This window comes from Lepidochelys olivacea, assembly GCF_965140295.1.
Source record: "Lepidochelys olivacea isolate rLepOli2 genome assembly, chromosome: 2".
Lineage (NCBI taxonomy): Eukaryota > Metazoa > Chordata > Testudines > Cheloniidae > Lepidochelys > Lepidochelys olivacea.
The window spans coordinates 193,701,720-193,723,384 of record NC_140412.1 but is presented as its reverse complement, the minus strand read 5'-3'; the positions used below and the strand labels follow the sequence as shown (position 1 = coordinate 193,723,384).

The 21,665-nt window shown below is 46.1% G+C and overlaps 2 protein-coding genes across 6 annotated transcripts in view; both read left to right on the top strand.

The window, feature by feature from the left end:
• Positions 1 to 871: 871 nt before the first annotated feature.
• The window catches only part of NOD1 (nucleotide binding oligomerization domain containing 1), a 51,399-nt gene continuing 30,605 nt past the window's right edge, over positions 872 to 21,665 (top strand). Inside the window, exons 1-2 of one of the 5 annotated variants that reach the window (XM_084618122.1) lie at positions 872 to 1,356; positions 20,409 to 20,746. In XM_084618122.1, coding sequence (XP_084474248.1) covers positions 20,531 to 20,746 — 216 coding nt within the window. In that variant the 5' untranslated portion in view covers positions 872 to 1,356; positions 20,409 to 20,530. Of the gene's footprint in view, positions 2,054 to 20,408; positions 20,747 to 21,665 lie in introns of all 5 variants that reach the window. The other 4 variants (XM_084618121.1, XM_084618120.1, XM_084618118.1 and 1 more) reach the window with 4 other exon arrangements.
• On the top strand, positions 14,298 to 16,008 carry LOC311516777 (uncharacterized protein; the record flags this gene model as incomplete). Its single annotated transcript, XM_084621115.1, has 2 exons — positions 14,298 to 14,899; positions 15,488 to 16,008. Exons 1-2 carry the CDS (start codon positions 14,317 to 14,319, stop codon positions 16,006 to 16,008), a joined length of 1,104 nt encoding a protein of 367 aa, XP_084477241.1. The 5' UTR covers positions 14,298 to 14,316.

Genomic DNA, 21,665 nt, shown 5'->3' with positions numbered 1-21,665 from the left:
TGGGGTGCAGGAGGGTGCTCCGGGAAGGGGGTTGGGGCATGGGAGGATGTCAGGTGCAGGCTCTGGGCAGCGCTTACCTAGAGCAGCTCCCAGAAGCAGTGGCATGTCCCCCCTCCAGCTCCTATGCAGCGGTGTGATGCTGGCCAGGAGGCTCTGTGTGCTGCCCTGTCCGCAAGTGCCACCCTTGCAGCTCCCATTAGCTGTGGTTCCTGGCCAATGGGAGCTGCAGAACCGGTGCTTGGGGCAGGGGCAGCGTGCAGAACCCACTGGCTGCCCCTACATGTATGAGCTGGAGGGGGGAAATGCTGGTGCTTCCGGGAGCCACGTGGGGAGAGCAAGCCCCTGACCCTGCTCCCCAGTGGGAGCCTGAGGACTGGATTCAAAGGTCTGACAGGCTGGACACGGTCCAGGGGCTGTAGTTTACCCACCCCTGCTTTAGCAGCTCCAATTAAATGATTTTAAAAAAATGTACAACTTAAATTGTTTCCAGTGTACCACCATATAGGATTAGCTTTATTACTAAAGATTAAGGCCAAAATAATTGTCAAGAGGAAGAAAAAGGAAACTTTCAAGGGACAATATAGTTGCAAATCATGTAGAAAAGGAGTAGTTATGCCACTGGCACAAGAGCTCAAAGATTTATATGGAAGCAAGGGCAAAAATGCAGTTATACCTCTACTATATTTGATTCAAGGAACATGCACTGACCTACCAGTGTTGTCATTTATTGATTTAACTTAGCCTAAACTGTGCTATATTATGAAAAATACTTTTTGAAATCTTTATTGTAAAAGTTTTACACTTCAAGCTTGTGTAACTTTTTTGTCTGTTCCCTGTCTTTAAAAGGCATGGGGGGTTTTTTTGGGGGGGGGGGGGCGGGAAGAGCAGGACAGCTTGTAGGCTGATAGCTAAAGGTCCTGTTTTTGTGGTATCATCCCAACAGTTGTGATAGCTCTTCAATGTGGCAAATGCAAACCAGTGGCAGCGAAGTTACCACCTTCTGCATTGTCGATAATCGTAGGAACAACAGTATCTGGTGGCCCTGCGCTAAAATATATCATTCTTCTTGCAAGTCCAAGCGTATAAGCAAAAGTTGAGTAGTACTAATCAGCCCTATCTTTCTGCGGTCTCGTTTTTTTCCAGATCTTCGAAACTTTGGATGCAGTAAAGCTGCTTCAGCCATTATTGTCCTGTGTGCCATCTGTTTCTGGTCACATCTCGTGACGCCAGACATAATGGCCTGGATACAAATATCTTCGAAACAGCTTTAAAAAGTGAAACAGTGTTTGTATGGAAAAGCACCCTCGTGTCTCTCCCTCCAAAGCGAGCCAGCCCTCGCTGCTCTGCCCAGCTCAGGTACTCTTGCAGAATCCCGGAACCCGTAGGGTGACCTCCTGCCCAGCTGCAGGATGGGTGGTGGCTGGAAGGTGGGGGTAGCTCTTCCGTCCCGAGTTATTCCCGCAGGCTGGATGGCTCACGCCGCCCGCTGAACGTGTTCCGCCGCTGCGGGCCGCGGGGGCGGGGGAGCGCGGCCCGGGGCTGCAATTTCAGGGGCCGCCGCGGGAGCGTGTCCCCAGCGCTGCCCGTCTCTCCGAGAAGCCGGGGCAGGTGATCTCCTCGCTCGCAGCCGGGCGGCGGCCCGGGCTGGCCGGACGCTAGGCACCGGCCAAGGGATGCCCTAGGGCCTGATCGTGCGCGGAGCTGAGCCCCGGCAGCAGCTCGCCCTGGCTGGAGCGCGGTGAGCCCGGGCAGAGGCCGCGGCGCCGCCGCCGCCCTCGGGGGAGGGGCAGACGCCTTGGGGTTGCGACACCGTCTCGCCCTCGGCGGGGCAGCTCGCTGAGTCAGCGTCGGGCTCCCGCGTGGTGCAGCGAAGGGGAAGCGCCCGGCCGAGCCGCTCTCCCGGTTCCCGGCCGCACCGAGCGACCGAGCAGCGCCGGGCTCCGCTCCCCGAGTCCGGCCCGCTCGGGGCGGCAGCAGCGCCGGGTCCCGGCCAGGCGGCCTCGCTCCTCCCCTTTCCCTCCGTGTCCCCGCGCGCGTCCCGCCCGCCGCCGCGGTGAGTCCTGCGCGCGCCGCGCTCACCCTGCCGCCCCTGGGGGCGCGGGGCTCGCAGTGCTGGGGGCGGGGCAGATGGGGGGGGGTCTCAGTGTTGGGGGCGGGGCAGATGGGGGGGTCTCAGTGTTGGGGGAGGGGCTGCTTAGGGGGTCACAGTGCTGGGGGGCATGTCACACGGTTGTGGATGAGGCCTCGGTGAGGTGAATGAGGCCAATGGCTGCAAGGCTTCTACAGCTCGAGCCTCAGGGTGGCTGGCTGGGTGGTTCTGTGGCTGCCCCCTGCGTTTCCTTTCCAGAGATCTCATCCCTGTAGTAGGTTTTGAGATGCTGCTGCTTTATGCAAAATAAAGAGTTGAGCATCTGAAAACAAATGCAGTTCTTCTAAAACAGTGACCGGGGCAGACTTCCTTGGCCAAGTGGGCCAATGGCCATTTGCAGAATTGTCAATGAATGTAATTTGGATTTGGCATAGGTGTCCCTCAAAGTAGGGTTGCCATCCCTCCAGGATTGCTCTGGAGTCTCCAGGAATTAAAAATGAATATTTAATTAAAGATTTTTGTCGTGATGAAACCTCCAGGAATACATCCAACCAAAATTGGCAACTCTACCTCAGAGATACCTATTAACTGCATAGAGGTGGTTGACTTAAAACACGTGACTCCAGGATTGAAAGCCCTCAGTTTAGGTTGCCGACTGCCTGACGACTATGTGTGTGTGAGAAGTGGGAGAATTTTCTTTACCCCAGTCCAGTGGCCCACAAGTCTGGCCCGGTGCTGTGTTTCCCACTGTTAAGTATGTGCCTCTTTACTGTCTCTCTTTGCATGGCTTTACCAACATTGAATTGTTTTATTTGGGATGGTGGTGGAAGGAAAGAGAACGATTCAAAGATCCAGAGATGTAGGAGCAAAATATTTCAGGTAGCCCAGGTCTCAGAAATAAGGGGATATAAGAGGGAAAGGAGCAGGAAACCAAGGAGGTATCAGATAATGTGGGATGAATTTCTTGGGAGATGGTCCAGTGAAGCAAGTATGCAAGAGGGGAATAGTGGGACAAATGGGTTAGTGGAGTTGAGAGGAAAGGCAGAGAAATGTACAAGGTTTAATTAATGAAGTAAAGAAAAATTAACTAGCTGTAATTGAATTTTCCCTGACATTCTGGGAGGTGTATTGTGAAATCCTCTCATTCAGTCCAGATGTGTCCTCGTCTGGAGTTTGGTCTGTGAGATACAGCCAAACTCAAATTACTAGGTGACATGGAAACAGTAATGTTTTCTATAGCTACGGTGTACCGGCATTAAGTATTTATGATTCTTATTCTAGTTTAAAAAAAAATTTTTTTTTTAGTCTAGGCTTTGTTTGTTAATCTAATATTTGCACTTTGTAAATCTGTACTCAGGCTGTGTTCCTAAATTTCAAGGGTTGAGTTTCATGTTTCTTCAGTGAGAGACACTCCCATTCCTCAGAAATTTGGCAGAGGATACATCACATTAGGCAGGGCTTGAAAAGTGTGCTGAGCAACTTTTAGGTAGAGAATTAAACATAACAGCTAGAGGCTAATATGGGAACCCCACTAGCAAAGGCAGTAGGAAAACCCAAACCCAGCTGCTCCTCCCCAACGTCACCCCCTGCTGCTGGCAGAGGGAAGGTTCTGCAGGAAAACAGTACACCTACATTACCAATAGCAGATCCTGGGTTAACTCTTTTTCCTGCATACCAGTGGCAAAGCCAGAATGGTCAGGCCTTACACATGATCCCTGTAAAATGGAATATGACCATCAGCAGCCTGACAAAGGAAATGCAAGAGGGCCCTATTGAGCTAGGTGTTGTGTACCCACTTAACAGTGAGATGATCCCTGGCAAGAATTAGTTTTACTCCAATCCTTAAGAGACCAAGCATGGAAAATTTCTAGGGCTGTCAATTAATCACAGTTTACTCACATGATAATTCAAAACAAATTAACTTGATTAAAAAATTAATTGTGATTAATCGCACTTTAAATTGCACTGTCAATAATAGAATACCAATTTAAATTTTATTTAAATATTTTGGATGTTATTCTACGTTTTCAAATGTATTGATTTCAGTTACAACACTGAATACAAAGTGTACAGTGCTCACTTTATATTATTTATTATTACAAATATGTGCACTAAAAAGCAAGAAATAGTATTTTTCAGTTCACCTCATACAAGTACTGTGGTGCAATCTCTTTATGGTGAAAGTGCAATTTACAAATGTAGATTTGTTTTTGTTACATAACTGCACTCAAAAAGATTTCATTTGAGAAGAGGATGGTGTTAGGAATAGCAAGATCAAAATAAGCAGAGGCTATATTATCAAGAACAACAAGCCAGTATTGAGAATCACTTGTATAATCGTGTGTAAAAGAGCTTGCCTTAAAAGAAACAAGAGCCATCAATCTATCAGTTGGCACAAATAATATCTTCTCTCCTCTGCGTTCCTCCAGATCTATTGTTCTTCAAACTACCAGGAATAATTACCTAAACTTACTCTGATTTTAAAGTAGAGAGGGGAAAAAAACCCCAAGGTCAGATGCTGCTCTCAGTTACACTGGAGTGAAGCCAAAATAACTCCAGTGAAGCCACAGGAGGCACTTCCTGTCCCAGGCACTGCAACCTCTAGGCACCAGCACCCAGCACCACTCAGGTTTGAGCCAGCCATCATGATGACGGGAGTCCAAGTACGCCAAATTTGAGTGAATGGCTCTGTAAGCCCATGAGCAAGGTCACAACTCCACTCTCACAAATTTGGTACAGTCAGAGGGGAGGGGCCAAACCCAAGCCGCACTGCAACCCCGGAGATTGCAACATTTGGAGCAGAGAGCCAAGCCCAGTCAGCCTCACAGCACAGGAGTTGCAGGAGCCACCACTTTGGGGTGAATGCCAGGAAGGACCCCGTGGGGCGGGGGGCAGGATCTGACCGAAACCAGCCCAGGGCCTCCACCCTCAGACTTTACTGGGTCACGACAGGCCATAAACATTTATAAATGGGTCCTAAGCCCAAAAAGGTTGAGAACCATAGTTTTAGGGGAGGCTGAAATAAATATAAACTCTCATATCACCAAGGCAAGCCATTTCATTGGGATCCTGACTTTTCGTCATATTAGAACATATCTGTAGGAATTTTGCAGGACTGGATTATAACCGTATTTTATCTAGAAAATCTCTCCTCTCTCTATTGTCAGGGGGATATCCTTATGTCAGACAATTCTAATACTCTAGTGGAGCAGTGGACATAAATTCTACCCCTTGTTAGCATGTAATGATTATGCTGTGGGTTTTTTGTTTGTTTGTTTTCTTTATAGCACTGCTAAGCACAAATATAGTTATGTTGGAGGAGGCACTTTCATAAACCTGTGTTCAGGTTCTGGAAAATATTACCAGTATGCTGAAATGTCTCATGCTATATACACTGTGACAGGTTTCAGAGTGGTAGCCGTGTTAGTCTGTATCAGCAAAAATAACGAGGAGTCCTTGTGTTCTAGCCCACGAAAGTTTATGCCCAAATAAATTTGTTAGTCTCTAAGGTGCCACAAGGATTCCTCATTGTTTATGCCATACACTGTAGATTTTTTTGTTTGTTTTTGTTTTAAGACAATGGAGTGTAGTAAAATTCTGTGTGTATCTTTTGTATGAATTGTCCGTGTGGAAAAGAGTGGCTTTCACTTGTTAAAAATGTCTGCAAATGCTGCTGCTGCTTTTTCTATCGGTCTTTCTTGGCATTGGGGTAATTAAAAAATTAGTTTTAAAATTCTCCCTAGACTTAATCCTCAATAGTGGACAAGAGCCATTGACGTGTTGTGCTGAATAGGGAGGAATTTTTGCAAGTACTTAAGTGCTTTTTTGGATCAGGGCCTAAGTGCTAAGGGTTCTGAGACCTGAGTGGTGTTCCTGGCTCTGCTTCTGTCTTGCTATGTGACCGTGGGCAGTTACTTTACCTCTCTGTGCCTCAGATCCCCATCTGTAAAATGGGGTGGGGTGTAAATGATGCTTATCACAAAGTGCATTTAGATCAATGGATGGAAAATGCTATATGAGCGCTAAGGATAGTATTGTACATTGGACTGTTGTAAAACAGATTTGAGAATACTCCAGGGTTCTCGTCTGTTGGTGGGGCTTTGAAGTATTAATGGAGGTGATACTCTCTCTTCTCTTCCCGTGGGGTGGAAGTGGTGCAAAATTCCAGTGGTGACGGTGACAAACTTTTTAAATCTGGAATATGTATGTATACATACTATATAATTCTGAAGGGAAGCTTTTGTTGGATTGAGTAAAAGTCCATGTTGTTAAATGTTACTCCTGCTTTCACTGCCAGGTACATCTTATTTCTTTGGGGAAGATGGAAGAGAAAGCACACACACATTATACACCATTTGTCATTCCCCTTGCCTCTTAAGTAGTCGTGAATATTCTGAATACAAAAGACAATCTAAATGCTGTTAAAGTACAGTATGCCTAAATGTAGCTGTGCAGGAAGGCAGAACTTTATTTGCTGTGGGGAACTATAACTACATGAACAGCTTGACTCTTCATAATTTAAACACAACCATAGTGATGCATTAATAGATTTTTTGCTACTGTTTACTTGGTTTTAAAGAAAAAAACCAAAACCATATATTTAAATTGAAATACATACTTCATGGACGACGTGCGCTTGTCAGCGTTACCCTATGAAATTATGGTATAAACATACTATGGGCCCAATCCTGTATGCCTAACTAAACCAAAAGCCCCATTGACTTGCACAGGAGTTTTGCCTATGCTAGGAGTGAGGAATCAGTCCCTGTATGTAATTAACAGAACATCTAATCACTCAAATACATCTGTGTATGGAATGCCAGATATTTATAGACTGGTTACAGGTATGCAGTCTAGAAATCAACAGTACAGTATGTTTAAAAACATAAGGAAATATCATATACTATGAACTTGCCATGTGCAATTTTTAAACATTTACATCTCCTTTCAGAGAGTCAGTAGGAGTTCTATTGTTTTGGACAATCAGAACAGAACTAATATGGGTTGGATTTTTCATTTGGTTTAATTCTTTAAAGAGAAACCATCTCAGTCCTAAATTAGTTTTTCCTTTACTTTAAAAACTAAGTGACCAAGGAAAACCTGCTGTTCAGACTGGTTTTGCTTCCCCATCTTGTATACTCTCTGCCTGTGAATAGCCAGTTTAATCAGAAGCCAAACTTAATGGATTAAATACTTTTCATGCTCTTATTGCAGCCTTCACCCCTTTCCCTGTTGCATGTAAGTTAAGAGGCTCCAATAAGATCCTTTGGCAATAAGTATTTACAGTATTGATGAACCACAATATTCTTCACTACCGGATTAGGTGAGCTTCTTGCATCACCAGGCAAGGGACTGGCAGGCATGAGCAGCAGTTGTGATGAGATTTGAGGGAAGCACTTTGAGGAAAAAAGAGGGTGTGAACAGTAGAAAGCAGAGCCAATATTTTCTGGCTGCACAAAGATAACCTTTTTAAAGAGCTGTTGTAATCAGCAGACTGACTACATCAAAATGGCATCATTTTACTCATCCTTGTGTGACTCCATCTCAGTGATTATACAGCACGTCCCCCTTGACCCATGTCCCCCTTTCATTTCTCTCTTGCCCCAGTCCCCTCCCATCTTTCATTATCCCCAGCAATTCATGCTCCTTTCCCTCTGTTTCCCCCTTTCCCTCTGTTTCCAGCGTTGCTATTGTTTCCCCTGTCCTACAGATCCCTTCCACCTGCCTATTGCTCTAGTTCCCTTCTCTCCTTTGCTTTTAAACTCCTTGGATGAGCAGTCTTCTCCCTTGATTGCTCCTCCTCCAGTTTTTTGAGCTCATGCTTTCTGGCTTTTGCCCTGTTCAATCCACTGAAACTGCTGTCCTCAAACTAACAGCCTCTGCAGTCAGTTACTCCATCTTCCCCTCCTCCACAATCCTCATGGCTGTTCCATGGTTATGAGGCTACACATGCGTCATATCTACACCCAAGGCTCTCAAATCTCTCTCTCCATCTTTTTGGTAACCTGTACAGTCCCCACATCTCTGTCTGTCTCTGGTTATTGTTACGAGTTATACCTCACAGGTCACGCACAAGAACTGCTGCGAATTATACCTGATAGGTCACGCACAGTTTGAGTCTAGGCTGAGGCACACGAACAAAGTCCACAACTGCAGAGTTCCCAAAGACACTAAGTTTATTATGCTCGAGCGTGGTGCCCCCCTGCTAATCAGGAGGGGACCCCGAATGCAGGTTATACAGAGATTATATACCTTTTAGCAAAGCATGTTGCCCTCATGCATCGGAAACCTTAGTCAATAGACAAACCCATCCTTTATCTACCACCTATTCCTGCTAAGTGCATCCCCCGTGCTAAACCATTACTTCAACTACACAAATGGTCCTAAAGCAATGCACCAGTAGCCTTTCTTATCAGGATGGGAGGTTCGCATCAAGGCCAAAAGGCAAGGAATTAAAAACAAACAAAGAACAGAAACCGGGAGTCGAGACAGGCTGAAAACAAGAGGGGGGTTTTCACAGGAATGCGGTATCTAAGGAACACTCCTCCTGGTGCATAATGTTTTTGCTTTTAGACAATGGTGGGCCCCAAACCAAAATAAAGTCACATATGCACATATGCTAACTTTTCCTTAACATTATCTTCTTTCAGATGTTTCTATCCCACCTCAAGCTCTGTATGTCTCAAATCAAACATACGGTATTTTTTACCCATACGCTTGCCCTTCTGTCACTTCGTTACCCGGGTTTGTGGCTTTGTAAGCGAGTGGAAAGTTTAAGTCCAATAACAGTTCTAAAATCCACCCTTTCTTCTCCATCCTTGATAAAATCCTGCTCTTTGTCTTGGTTGTAATTCTACCTCCTCCTTTCTGGGTGTTTAGCTACTCAGATCTAAGTATATATGTATCTCTGTTTTAGTTAGCCCATACTGATGTGTTCATCTACTTATCAGAGAAACACACGTTAGCTGTACTTGCAGGCTGTAGTGGTGGTGTTGCTCGAGGAGGAGTTCCACTTGAGTATCAACTGAGTGATGTCTTACGCTAGATGGATCCTAAAATAGCCACTACCGGTCACAAAACAATCCTGAGGTTCAGAGATCACGTGAAGATTGTTTGTATTCATTAACCCTGTCATAAATGCTACATCAGTTAACTAAAACATTTCTTGACTCCAAACATTTTTTAAAGCTATTCAATATACTAAAATACCTGCCATTGCTTTGTACCCCCAAACGTTTCCAGCAGAATTCCACATGCTGGAGAATTGCATTGGATCTGGAGCCAGCAACTGGAGTGGCTGAGATGGATGCACCTCTGAGCTTAGCAAGTGGATTCTTTCAGCACCTATTTCTAATCTGTAAAAAGATTCACACATCACCTTTTAAATGTAGTGTGTGTGTAAATTTAATTAATAATAAAATGAATATTGCAAGCTTGTAATGACAAACACACAATACTTCATAACAATACAAGACAAAGTAAGACACATCTCAAAAGACGTAATGGTAGATCAACTGTGTCAGATACTGTTCCTTCTAAAGAAGTGGCCCATGGACTTGCAAACAAGTGTATAGGTACGATGATGTCTCCATACTAGCCTTGGGGTTTAAGCAATGGGTGAATAAAGGATTAGGTTAGCAAGAATTGTACTACCTAGTTTCTAGTTGCAGGCTCTTCTGAACAGTGACTTTGTGTGTATAGCAACTGCCACAGTGGATTTCCAATTCTGATTGGGGCCTTTGGGGCATTATCACATCTTGAGGGTTCTGTTTTAGTAAGATTATATGGTCTGTTTTAGTAAGATTGTGCAGCTGCTTTAGTTTACGAATAGGACTGGAAGGTTCATTACACGCTAATACAATGCTCTGCAATACCTATTAGCTATTCCAAGAAGCAATAAGTTAAAGGTTAAACCTTGTCCTGATGTGACATTTGACCAGTTTATTGTGGTAGTTGAAGACATTCATTTTTACTGTTTAATTAGACTGATACCTGCTTTCCAGAAAACCCAGCACCTGCATTCTTTCAGGGTTAGCCTCATCACTGGACACATCAGGACTAATCAGTGTTGCCAACTCAAAATTTTTTCATTAGTCAGGGAAACTCAGGCTCCCCCACCTCCTGTGAATAATGGGATGGATCTTCTCAGTCCCTCTCCTCCCCTCTTCCTCCTTGCAGCACCCAACCTGGAAAGGGGGAGAAGAGGGACTCTACTGCAGGCACCCCAGGCCTGAGAGATGGGTTGAAGAACCCCAGCAGTTGCAGGAGGAGCAGAGGTGGGGCTGGGGGGCCAGAACTGATTTAGGGGCTTGGGACAGATGTGGACACAGGGTTGATTTGGGATTGAGGGCAGAATTATTTGTTGCTGAGCAGGGGAATGAGCAGACGTGGAGGTGAAAGAGCTGCAGTGGGACCTAAAATCACATTACTCTAATAACTTGGGAGAGTGGGCAGCACTAGTAGCACATGTGCTGGAGTGGGCAGGTGAAGTTCAGAGGACCCAGCATAACCTCTTTTTAAAATGCCTCATGATTCTGGGACCAATCTCATGATGTTTTGGTGTCTGAGTTTTTTTTAACCTTTGGGGTTGTCACTACTGCTCCTGATTCCTTCAGCAACAAGTTACATCCAGTTGTCATATTCACAGAATGTTTATATGGCTAACTAGTCCTGGAGGGAGTCATAATTCATTTTCCATGATTAATATCATTCAGCATCAGACCCACCCCTAAAACTTTGTGAGAAGAGTTTGCACGTCATCAGCCAAGTAATGAAGCTATTGATTTGAAATTTGTGCAGGCACTGGCTAATCCATTGCCCCATCCATGGTTAGCTGGAGACACAATGTGATCACTAATCCAGATGAGAGAATTGTATGCTAAGAAAAGGCCTGTTAAAGAATACAAATCTTGGTCTCATTGCTATAGCCAATGTGGCTTAAGGGAAAGTCAGAACTGTACATCACAGCATGCATTAAATCAGCCAGGCTCCATGCATTAATGTTCTATGTCCTTGTTGTCTTACACTGATGGCGATCAGAGGCCCTTTTCATCTGGATAAGCTAGTGACATTTCCTCGATCAATATGTATGGCTAGGAGGTTAAAGATACCTCTGGGGAACAGGAATGAACTGCTCTTATTTAACCAAGGGCTGTGACTATATAATTGTATTTTTTGAATATCAAATATCAGCTATTGTATCCATCAGAGAACTGACAAAACTGGTTTGTAATTAATTGCAGTTACTTGAACTTAAATAGTAATATAATAAAATATATGTAATTACTATTTTGGTACAAGCACTGAACCTACATTTAATTTACTAGCTGAGAACCAGACTTCTTACAAGATCACGATCGGACCCATTCTAAATACCTTTTGAGAATTTGCAAATTGAACTTGAATTGCATTCCTGAAGTATGCCCTACAGGTCCAAGGTGGAAAATGTTGGGTGAAACCTTGATGCAGCAGTTCCAGTGAGATTTTTGTGAACACTTTCAGTTTTCTAATTGTAGTAACAGTAGAAAACATCTCCCTCGCTTCTCTGCAAGAAAGCCAGTGTAGCTGCTTCAAAGTGGATATAATTCCCCAAGGCATTTACAATGCAGAAAAGCTTTCCACAGCCTTCTCACCCTCTTTCCCTTTCCAGCTATAAATAAGGCCTTATCCACTCTGAGGATTTCATCCGTAGCGACCAGACACCTGTGCAGACTCTCAGCACTTTATGTATCCGCACTAGAAGCTGCAGTATGCACCAATGCAGCTTATCCTTGCTTGAAACTGGGGTAAGCTGTGATTTGCACTAGTGCGGTTTGTAGTGACTTTGCCTATCTACGCTAAGAGCCAGATTCGCAGCTGGTGAAAATTTACATAGTTCCACTGTCCCCCAATATGCACCTCGCCAATTTACACCAGCTGAGAATGGGACAATACCACTTTGCACAAGTGCAGCTGTGATAGTGATTGGTCATTAATGGCTAAAACTGGGGCAAATCCCTAGCCTAGACAAGTTCTAAATGTTGCACATTCCTTTAACTGAATGTAATGACACCTAAATAGCCTGACTAACATTTTCTGCCACAAGTAAGTGATCTGTGTCTATTAGATAAAACCATCTTCATTACACCAACCCCTGCAGCTGGGCTGGCTGGTTCCTGACTCATTTGGCTTCCTGGAAACCATGTTGCCATTTCTTTGTGTCAGAAGAATCTCATTGTGTAATAATATGAACCTTGATGACTAAACCATTTTTCAAACACCACTTCATTCTAAAGCTTTTGCAAGCTTTCTTTAAAGAGACACTATCATCATAAAATATGGTCAATAAAAACATCTGTAACTCTTCTAAGGTACTATGCCCACCCCTGAATTCCTAGGTCATTTTTCTTGTAATATTGTATTATTATTTATTTATTTATTTATTATTTTGTATTGCTGTAGTGCCTTGGAGCCCCAGGCATGAACCAAGGACTCCATTGTGCTAGGCTGTACAAACACAAACCAAAATGACAATCCTTGTTCCAAAGAGCTTACAATGGAATCATATTTTTCCTATTGTGGGTTGTCTTTTTTTTTTTTTTTTCTTTTCCTGTTTCCTTGAAAGAATCACGCAAATGCTCATGGAAACTTATCAACTGAGTGTGTATACACAAGTGCTGTCACATGAGCAAAACAAAAGAACAGGGAGCGATGTATTTTTCTTTAATCTCTTTCCGTTCTATTAAATTTAAGTGCTGCTTATAACAATAATAGGTAGAACATTTTCAGGCATAAGTGACTTTCTTTTAAAGAAAAGAAAATCTATAATGAGTAACTATTCATTCTAGAGGAAAAGGTGCACAGTTTACAATAGAAAGGGGAGAAGAAATACAGAAAGGAGAAAAGCTGTTGTTTTGTTTTAAAGGAAAAGAAAAGGGGTCAGGAGAGGAGAGAGACTGCGTAATTTCTGCATGTGCCCACTTCCGTACAGAATATGGTCCGTGTCGGGAGATGGACATATACACGTATGGGTTTTCTCTCTCAATTCTCTCATCTTCCAGTTGGTGTCATGTGGAACTCGGCTGGTAGGTGGTGAAAGGGATAGAGAGGTATGAGGAAAAAGTGGGAGGGGCTGAGAAAGGGACGAGAATTAAAATCAGATGATCAGCCTCCTCCAGCACTGGTTTGGTTTTCGCAGATTTCTTGGTATGGATGTATTGTTAGGATGGCAGACCCATGAATTACAAAGTATATGTACCAAGGAATGCTGCTTCACAGCCAGCAATCATGTGGTAGCCAAATGCTTCATTGAAGTGATAAGATTGCCAGTAACAGACATAAACTGAATATCCAGCCAGACCATCTTAAAGACCTAGTTAGAGACAGCTCTGGGTGGTGCTTGATCTATAAAAAGAGGCTACGTCAAGGGAACCAGAAGAGGGGGGCTATGCCCTCCTGCTTTTTACCTGCCCTAAGGGCGAGCAATGGTGGGGAGAGTGTGGAGATGAGCGAGCAGGGGATGAGGTCTGGGGGGTGGGGAGAGGCAGCGCGGGAGCAGGGCCCGGGGTTTGGGCTCTGGTGGGCCCCCTTCCCTTTTAGGAAGTTTCTGCCACTCCTGGCTATGTCCCTTTGGGATTTGCGGTGATGGTGATGTGCTCAATTAGAGGGCCTCAGTTTTTGTTGATCCTTATAGGTGGGATCTTTTGTGTATTCTGTGATTACACAGCTACTTCAGTCACCCCTGATCAGAATATTGTAGTCCAGGATCTAAGCTACTGTGTTGTTAACCTATATGGTAACTTTGCAGAGGTAACTTTGAAAAAGTGAACCAAGTCTAAACCAATGCAGTGATATTTCCCTGAGTCTGAGCACAGTGTGAAACAATAGTTCTAAGCCCTGGTCTACACTAGGACTTTAGGTCGAATTTAGCAGCGTTAAATCGATGTAAACCTGCACCCGTCCACACAATGAAGCCCTTTATTTCGACTTAAAGGGCTCTTAAAATCGATTTCCTTACTCCACCCCTGACAAGTGGATTAGCGCTTAAATCGACGTTGCCGGCTCGAATTTGGGGTACTGTGGACACAATTCGATGGTATTGGCCTCCGGGAGCTATCCCAGAGTGCTCCATTATAACCACTCTGGACAGCACTCTCAACTCAGATGCACTGGCCAGGTAGACAGGAAAAGAACCGCGAACTTTTGAATCTCATTTCCTGTTTGGCCAGCGTGGCAAGCTGCAGGTGACCATGCAGAGCTCAACAGCACAGGTGACCATGATGGAGTCCCAGAATCGCAAAAGAGCTCCAGCATGGACCGAACGGGAGGTACGGGATCTGATCGCTGTTTGGGGAGAGGAATCCGTGCTATCAGAACTCCGTTCCAGTTTTCGAAATGCCAAAACCTTTGTGAAAATCTCCCAGGGCATGAAGGACAGAGGCCATAACAGGGACCCGAAGCAGTGCCGCGTGAAACTGAAGGAGCTGAGGCAAGCCTACCAGAAAACCAGAGAGGCGAACAGCCGCTCTGGGTCAGAGCCCCAAACATGCCGCTTCTATGATGAGCTGCATGCCATTTTAGGGGGTTCAGCCACCACTACCCCAGCCGTGTTGTTTGACTCCTTCAATGGAGATGGAGGCAATACGGAAGCAGGTTTTGGGGACGAAGAAGATGATGATGAGGAGGAGGTTGTAGATGGCTCACAGCAAGCAAGCGGAGAATCCGGTTTTCCCGACAGCCAGGAACTGTTTCTCACCCTAGACCTGGAGCCAGTACCCCCCGAACCCACCCAAGGCTGCCTCCTGGACCCAGCAGGCGGAGAAGGGACCCCTGGTGAGTGTACCTTTTAAAATACTATACATGGTTTAAAAGCAAGCATGTGAAAGGATTACTTTGCCCTGGCATTTGCGGTTCTCCTAGATGTAGTCCTAAAGCCTTTGCAAAAGGTTTCTGGGGAGGGCAGCCTTATTGCGTCCTTCATGGTAGGATACTTTACCACTCCAGGCCAGTAACACGTACTCGGGAATCATTGTAGAACAAAGCATTGCAGTGTATGTTTGCTGGCATTCAAACAACATCCGTTCTTTATCTCTCTGTGTTATCCTTAGGAGAGTGAGATATAATTCATGGTCACCTGGTTGAAATAGAGTGCTTTTCTTCAGGGGACACTCAGAGGAGCCCATTCCTGCTGGGCTGTTTGCCTGTGGCTAAACAGAAATGTTCTCCACTGTTAGCCACAGGGAGGGGGGAAGGTTGAGGGGGTAGTCACGTGGTGGGAGGAGGCAAAATGCGACCTTGTAACGAAAGCACATGTGCTATGTATGTAATGTTAACAGCAAGGTTTACCCTGAAAGAGTGTAGCAACTGTTTTATAAAATGTGTCTTTTTAAATACTGCTGTCCCTTTTTTTTTCTCCACCAGCTGCATGTGTTTCAATGATCACAGGATCTTCTCCTTCCCAGAGGCTAGTGAAGCTTAGAAAGAAAAAAAAACGCACTCGCGATGAAATGTTCTCCGAGCTCATGCTGTCCTCCCACACTGACAGAGCACAGACGAATGCGTGGAGGCAAATAATGTCAGAGTGCAGGAAAGCACAAAATGACCGGGAGGAGAGGTGGCGGGCTGAAGAGAGTAAGTGGCGGGCTGAAGACAGGGCTGAAGCTCAAATGTGGCGGCAGCGTGATGAGAGGAGGCAGGATTCAATGCTGAGGCTGCTGCAGGACCAAACCAGTATGCTCCAGTGTATGGTTGAGCTGCAGCAAAGGCAGCTGGAGCACAGACTGCCACTGCTGCCCCTCTGTAACCAACCGCCCTCCTCCCCAAGTTCCATAGCCTCCACACCCAGACGCCCAAGAACGCGGTGGGGGGGCCTCCGGCCAACCAGCCACTCCACCACAGAGGATTGCCCCAAAAAAAGAAGGCTGTCATTCAATAAATTTTAAAGTTGTAAACTTTTAAAGTGCTGTGCTTAAAGTGCTGTGTGGCATTTTCCTTCCCTCCTCCACCACCCCTCCTGGGCTACCTTGGTAGTCATCCCCCTATTTGTGTGATGAATGAATAAAGAATGCATGAATGTGAAGCAACAATGACTTTATTGCCTCTGCAAGCGGTGATTGAAGGGAGGAGGGGCGGGTGGTTAGCTTACAGGGAAGTAGAGTGAACCAAGGGGCGGGGGGTTTCATCAAGGAGAAACAAAGAGAACTTTCACACCGTAGCCTGGCCAGTCATGAAACTGGTTTTCAAAGCTTCTCTGATGCGTACCGTGCCCTCCTGTGCTCTTCTAACCGCCCTGGTGTCTGGCTGCGCGTAACCAGCAGCCAGGCGATTTGCCTCAACCTCCCACCCCACCATAAACGTCTCCCCCGTACTCTCACAGATATTGTGGAGCACACAGCAAGCAGTAATAACAGTGGGAATATTGGTTTCGCTGAGGTCTAAGCGAGTCAGTAAACTGCGCCAGCGCGCCTTTAAACGTCCAAATGCACATTCTACCACCATTCTGCACTTGCTCAGCCTGTAGTTGAACAGCTCCTGACTACTGTCCAGGCTGCCTGTGTACGGCTTCATGAGCCATGGCATTAAGGGGTAGGCTGGGTCCCCAAGGATACATATAGGCATTTCAACATCCCCAACAGTTATTTTCTGGTCTGGGAATAAAGTCCCTTCCTGCAGCTTTTGAAACAGACCAGAGTTCCTGAAGATGCGAGCATCATGCACCTTTCCCGGCCATCCCACGTTGATGTTGGTGAAACGTCCCTTGTGATCCACCAGAGCTTGCAGCACTATCGAAAAGTACCCCTTGCGGTTTATGTACTCGGCGGCTTGGTGCTCCGGTGCCAAGATAGGGATATGGGTTCCGTCTATAGCCCCACCACAGTTAGGCAATCCCATTGCAGCAAAGCCATCCACTATGACCTGCACATTTCCCAGGGTCACTACCCTTGATATCAGCAGATCTTTGATTGCGTGGGCTACTTGCATCACAGCAGCCCCCACAGTAGATTTGCCCACTCCAAGTTGATTCCCAACTGACCGGTAGCTGTCTGGCGTTGCAAGCTTCCACAGGGCTATCGCCACTCACTTCTCAACTGTGAGGGCTGCTCTCATCTTGGTATTCATGCGCATCAGGGCAGGGGAAAGCAAGTCACAAAGTTCCATGAAAGTGCCCTTACGCATGCGAAAGTTTCGCAGCCACTGGGAATCGTCCCAGACCCGCAACACTATGCGGTCCCACCAGTCTGTGCTTGTTTCCCGAGCCCAGAATCGGCGTTCCACAGCATGAACCTGCCCCATTAGCACCATGATGCATGCATTGGCAGGGCCCATGCTTTCAGAGATATCTGTGTCCATGTCCTGATCACTCACGTGACCGCGCTGATGTCGCCTCCTCGCCCGGTATCGCTTTGCCAGGTTCTGGTGCTGCATATACTGCTGGATAATGCGTGTGGTGTTTAATGTGCTCCTAATTGCCAAAGTGAGCTGAGAGGCCTCCATGCTTGCCTTGGTATGGCGTCTGCACAGAAAAAAGGCGCGGAACGATTGTCTGCCGTTGCTCTGACGGAGGGAGGGGCGACTGACGACACGGCTTACAGGGTTGGCTTCAGGGAGCTAAAATCAACAAAGGGGGTGCCTGTACATCAAGGAGTATTTCAGGCAGGACTGCACGGAGGGTTCCAATAAGAAATGGTGCACCTAAGTTATCGTTCTTATTGGAACAAGGAGGTTAGCCTGGCCTCTCATTGATACATGGCTAGATTTACCTCGCTGCACCTTCTCTGTGTCTGACTGTAGTGTGATCTAGAGGAATGAGTCCCCTAGACAGGGGAGGAGGCAAATGAGTACAAAACAAATCTGGTCTATTTCTTGTTCTGACCCACTCCATCTATCTTTTACATCTTTGGCTGGCAGCAGACGGTGCAGAAGGACTGCATGCCATCCACATCTCATGGCTGCTCGGCAGAAGATGGTACAATACGACTGCTAGCAATCCTCATATCTTGCCTGCCTGGCAGAAGATGGTACAGTACGACTGCTAGCAGTCCGTATCGCCTGCCCGCTCACCATAAGGCGGTTCAATAGGACTGACTGCAGGACTAAAGAGAATGACCTGGTCAAATCACTTCAAATTTAGTCCCTGCGCCCATGTCTGCCCAGGCGCTCCCAGCCGACGTGGCCAGGAGCACCTCGGACACGACGAGGACGACTACCAGTCGTATTGCACCGTCTGCTGCCAGAAGGCAATGGGTTGCTGCTACTGTGCAGCAAAGCCATACCGCGTCTGCCAGCACCCAGGAGACATAGGGTAACGGTTACCTGAGCGGGCTCCATGCTTGCCGTGGCATCTGCACAGGTAACTCAGGAAAAAAGGCGTGAAATGATTGTCTGCCCTTGCTTTCACAGAGGGAGGGAGGGAACGGGGGCCTGACGATACGTACCCAGAACCACCCGTGACAATGTTTTAGCCCCATCAGCGTGCTCCATTGTGACTGCTCTGGACAGCACTCTCAGATGCCCGATTGTTTGCCGTTGCTCTGACGCTGGGAGGGGCGCTTACAGGGTTGGCTTCAGGGAGCTAAAATCAACAAAGGGGGTGGCTTTACATCAAGGAGTATTTCAGGCAGGACTTCACGGAGGGTTCCAGTAAGAAATGGTGCACCTAAGTTATCGTTCTTATTGGAACAAGGAGGTTAGCCTGGCCTCTCATTGATACATGGCTAGATTTACCTCGCTGCACCTTCTCTGTGAGTGACTGCAGTGTGATCTAGAAGAATGAGTCCCCTAGACAGGGGAGGGGGGGAAGCAAATGAGTACAAAACAAATCTGGTCTATTTCTTGTTTTGATCCACTCCATCTATCTTTTACATCTTTGGCTGGCAGCAGACGGTGCAGAAGGACTGCATGCCATCCACATCTCATGGCTGCTCGGCAGAAGATGGTACAGTACGACTGCTAGCAGTCCGTATCGCCTGCCCGCTCACCATAAGACGGTTCAATAGGACTGACTGCAGGACTAAAGAGAATGACCTGGTCAAGTCACTCCAAATTTAGTCCCTGCGCCCATGTCTGCCCAGGCGCTCCTGATCGACCTCACAGAGGCGACCAGGAGCACCTCGGACATGACGATGACGGCTACCAGTCGTACTGTACCGTGTGCTGCCACAAGGCAAGGGGTTGCTGCTACTGTGTAGCAATGCCATACCGCGTCTGCCAGCACCCAGGAGACCTAGGGTGACGGTTACCTGAGCGGGCTCCATGCTTGCCGTGGTATGGCGTCTGCACAGGTAACTCAGGAAAAAAGGCGCGAAATGATTGTCTGCCCTTGCTTTCACGGAGGGAGGGAGGGAACAGGGGCCTGACGATATGTACCCAGAACCACCCGCGACAATGTTTTAGCCCCATCAGGCATTGGGATCTCAACCCAGAATTCCAATGGGCAGCGGAGACTGCGGGAACTGTGGGATAGCTATCCACAGTGCAATGCTCCGGAAGTCGACTCTAGCCTCGGTACTGTGGAAGCGCTCCGCCGAGTTAATGCACTTAATGCACTTAGAGCATTTTCTGTGGGGACACACACACTCGAATATATAAAACCGATTTCTAAAAAACCGACTTCTATAAATTCGACCTTATTCCGTAGTGTAGACATACCCTAAGGGGCGTGACCTGCCTCTTGCATCTCAATTGGGTGTTAATTCTGAAACCTACAGGAGATAATTTAATTGTCAACATTATTGTTTCACTGCTGATTGCTTTTGCAGAAACATCCAACACTGTGATCGTCCCACCCCAAGTTGCCTCCTAAATCTACCCAGATGCCAACTCCCCCATTTTTAATGTATCTGAAGCTGTCACAGGTTCACAAGGCCTTGTCTGTAGGCAAAATTTTAAACAGATTCTTAACTTTTTGTAGTAAAAGAGAACTGACCTGATCTGTAAGAATTACTACATTATGATGCAATATCACTTTGTTTCCTTTCTGTCCTTCCCAAAGACTTTTGGACAGATGCCCTGTCTTATCTGCTGAAGCATAAAAAGATAATATCAGATATTCTACCAAAGGACAGCAGATAAAACTGACAGCAATGCAGCGCAAGACAGAATACACTACACTCTTTATTATAGCCTGCTGTGTGTGCTTTTGTTAGTCTTGACCCTTCGGTAACCCTTTGCCAAGAGCAGTGTGAGTTTAGGTGCTGGGGTAGGAAGCCAGTGTTCTTGGAAGATGAGATTAGCAACTGTATTCTTGAAAGACTGGAAATGTTTTGTTTGATTGGTATTTGAGGAGTAAGTCTCTACAGTTGAATGTTCTTTTAATAGATATTCCTTACTGTTATCTGCACAGGTCCAATAGTGTGAAGAACAATCTTTGTTTCACTTGAATTAAACTCCATGCCGATTCCACGCTGCAAATCTCCAGTCACTCAAAGATGACGTTAGAAGGAGCAGCCTCTTGCTATCTTAACAATGGAAGGTCAGTCTTGTGCTAATACAAAGATTATCCAGCAAGTACCCTCTGGATCAAGTCCTCCACCCTTCCTTAACTTGCTGAAAATACATCGAGAACTTTTAGTCAGCAAAATCCGAAACACCCAGTGTTTGATTGACAACTTGATCAAGAATGAATACTTCTCTACTGAAGATGCAGAGATTGCCGCACAGTTTCCTATTCAAGCCGACAAGGTATATCCTTATTTCACTAGACAGCTTGAACTTTTTATTAGCCATGTAAAACCCCACAAGTTGAAGTGTATCTGGTAACTTTAGCTCAACTATCTTTCAGACTTCTATTGTGTTTGATACACATTGGGCTGAGTTCCCATCTCAAGTATCACTGCCACTAGTTGGCACTCTAGAGGGTAGGCTCAGCACAGAGGCTGAGCATTGGCCTGCTAAACCCAGGGTTGTAAGTTCAATCCTTGAGGGGGCCATTTAGGGAACTGGGGCAAAAATTGGGGATTGGTCCTGCTTTGAGCAGGGGTTTGGACTAGATGACCTCCTGAGGTCCCTTCCAACCGTGTTATTCTATGATTCTGTGAATGGGTAGGGTGACTGAACAATTCTCTCACACCTAGAGGTGACCCTGCCAATGAGGAGGGTCATTGCTGAGACAATCTAAGGAAGTTTACACAGTTGCTATCTTTGCTCTGTGGATAACCAGAGAACACCAGGCAGCAAGGCTGCCAGTCCAGCACCTTTGACAAGCACTGGATTCACATGGAAAATAAATGAATGTTTCAAGACCATTATATAGGGTTGAAAATCATTGGTGTATTTGAGCAGTTAACAGCACGGGGGTGGGAATGGGGTAGCTAGACTCCTCGGTTACCAACAAACCGAGGACGTGAATGTCAAACTACAAAAGCAAACCCTGTGGGATGGGACTTTCAAAAGCACTCAATGTCGTCCAACTCTGATTTTGTTTTCTTTACCATCAAGACCCAGTATTCATTTAGGGTTTGAGCCAACTCCCACTGAAGTCAATGGTAGCCTTTCTGCTGATTTTAGTGGGAGATGGATTGTGTCCTCATGCCCTGGCAATTAATCTCTGTAAACCTGTTTGTTTGCAGTTATAAGAAAAGCTCTAAGGACATAAATTTAC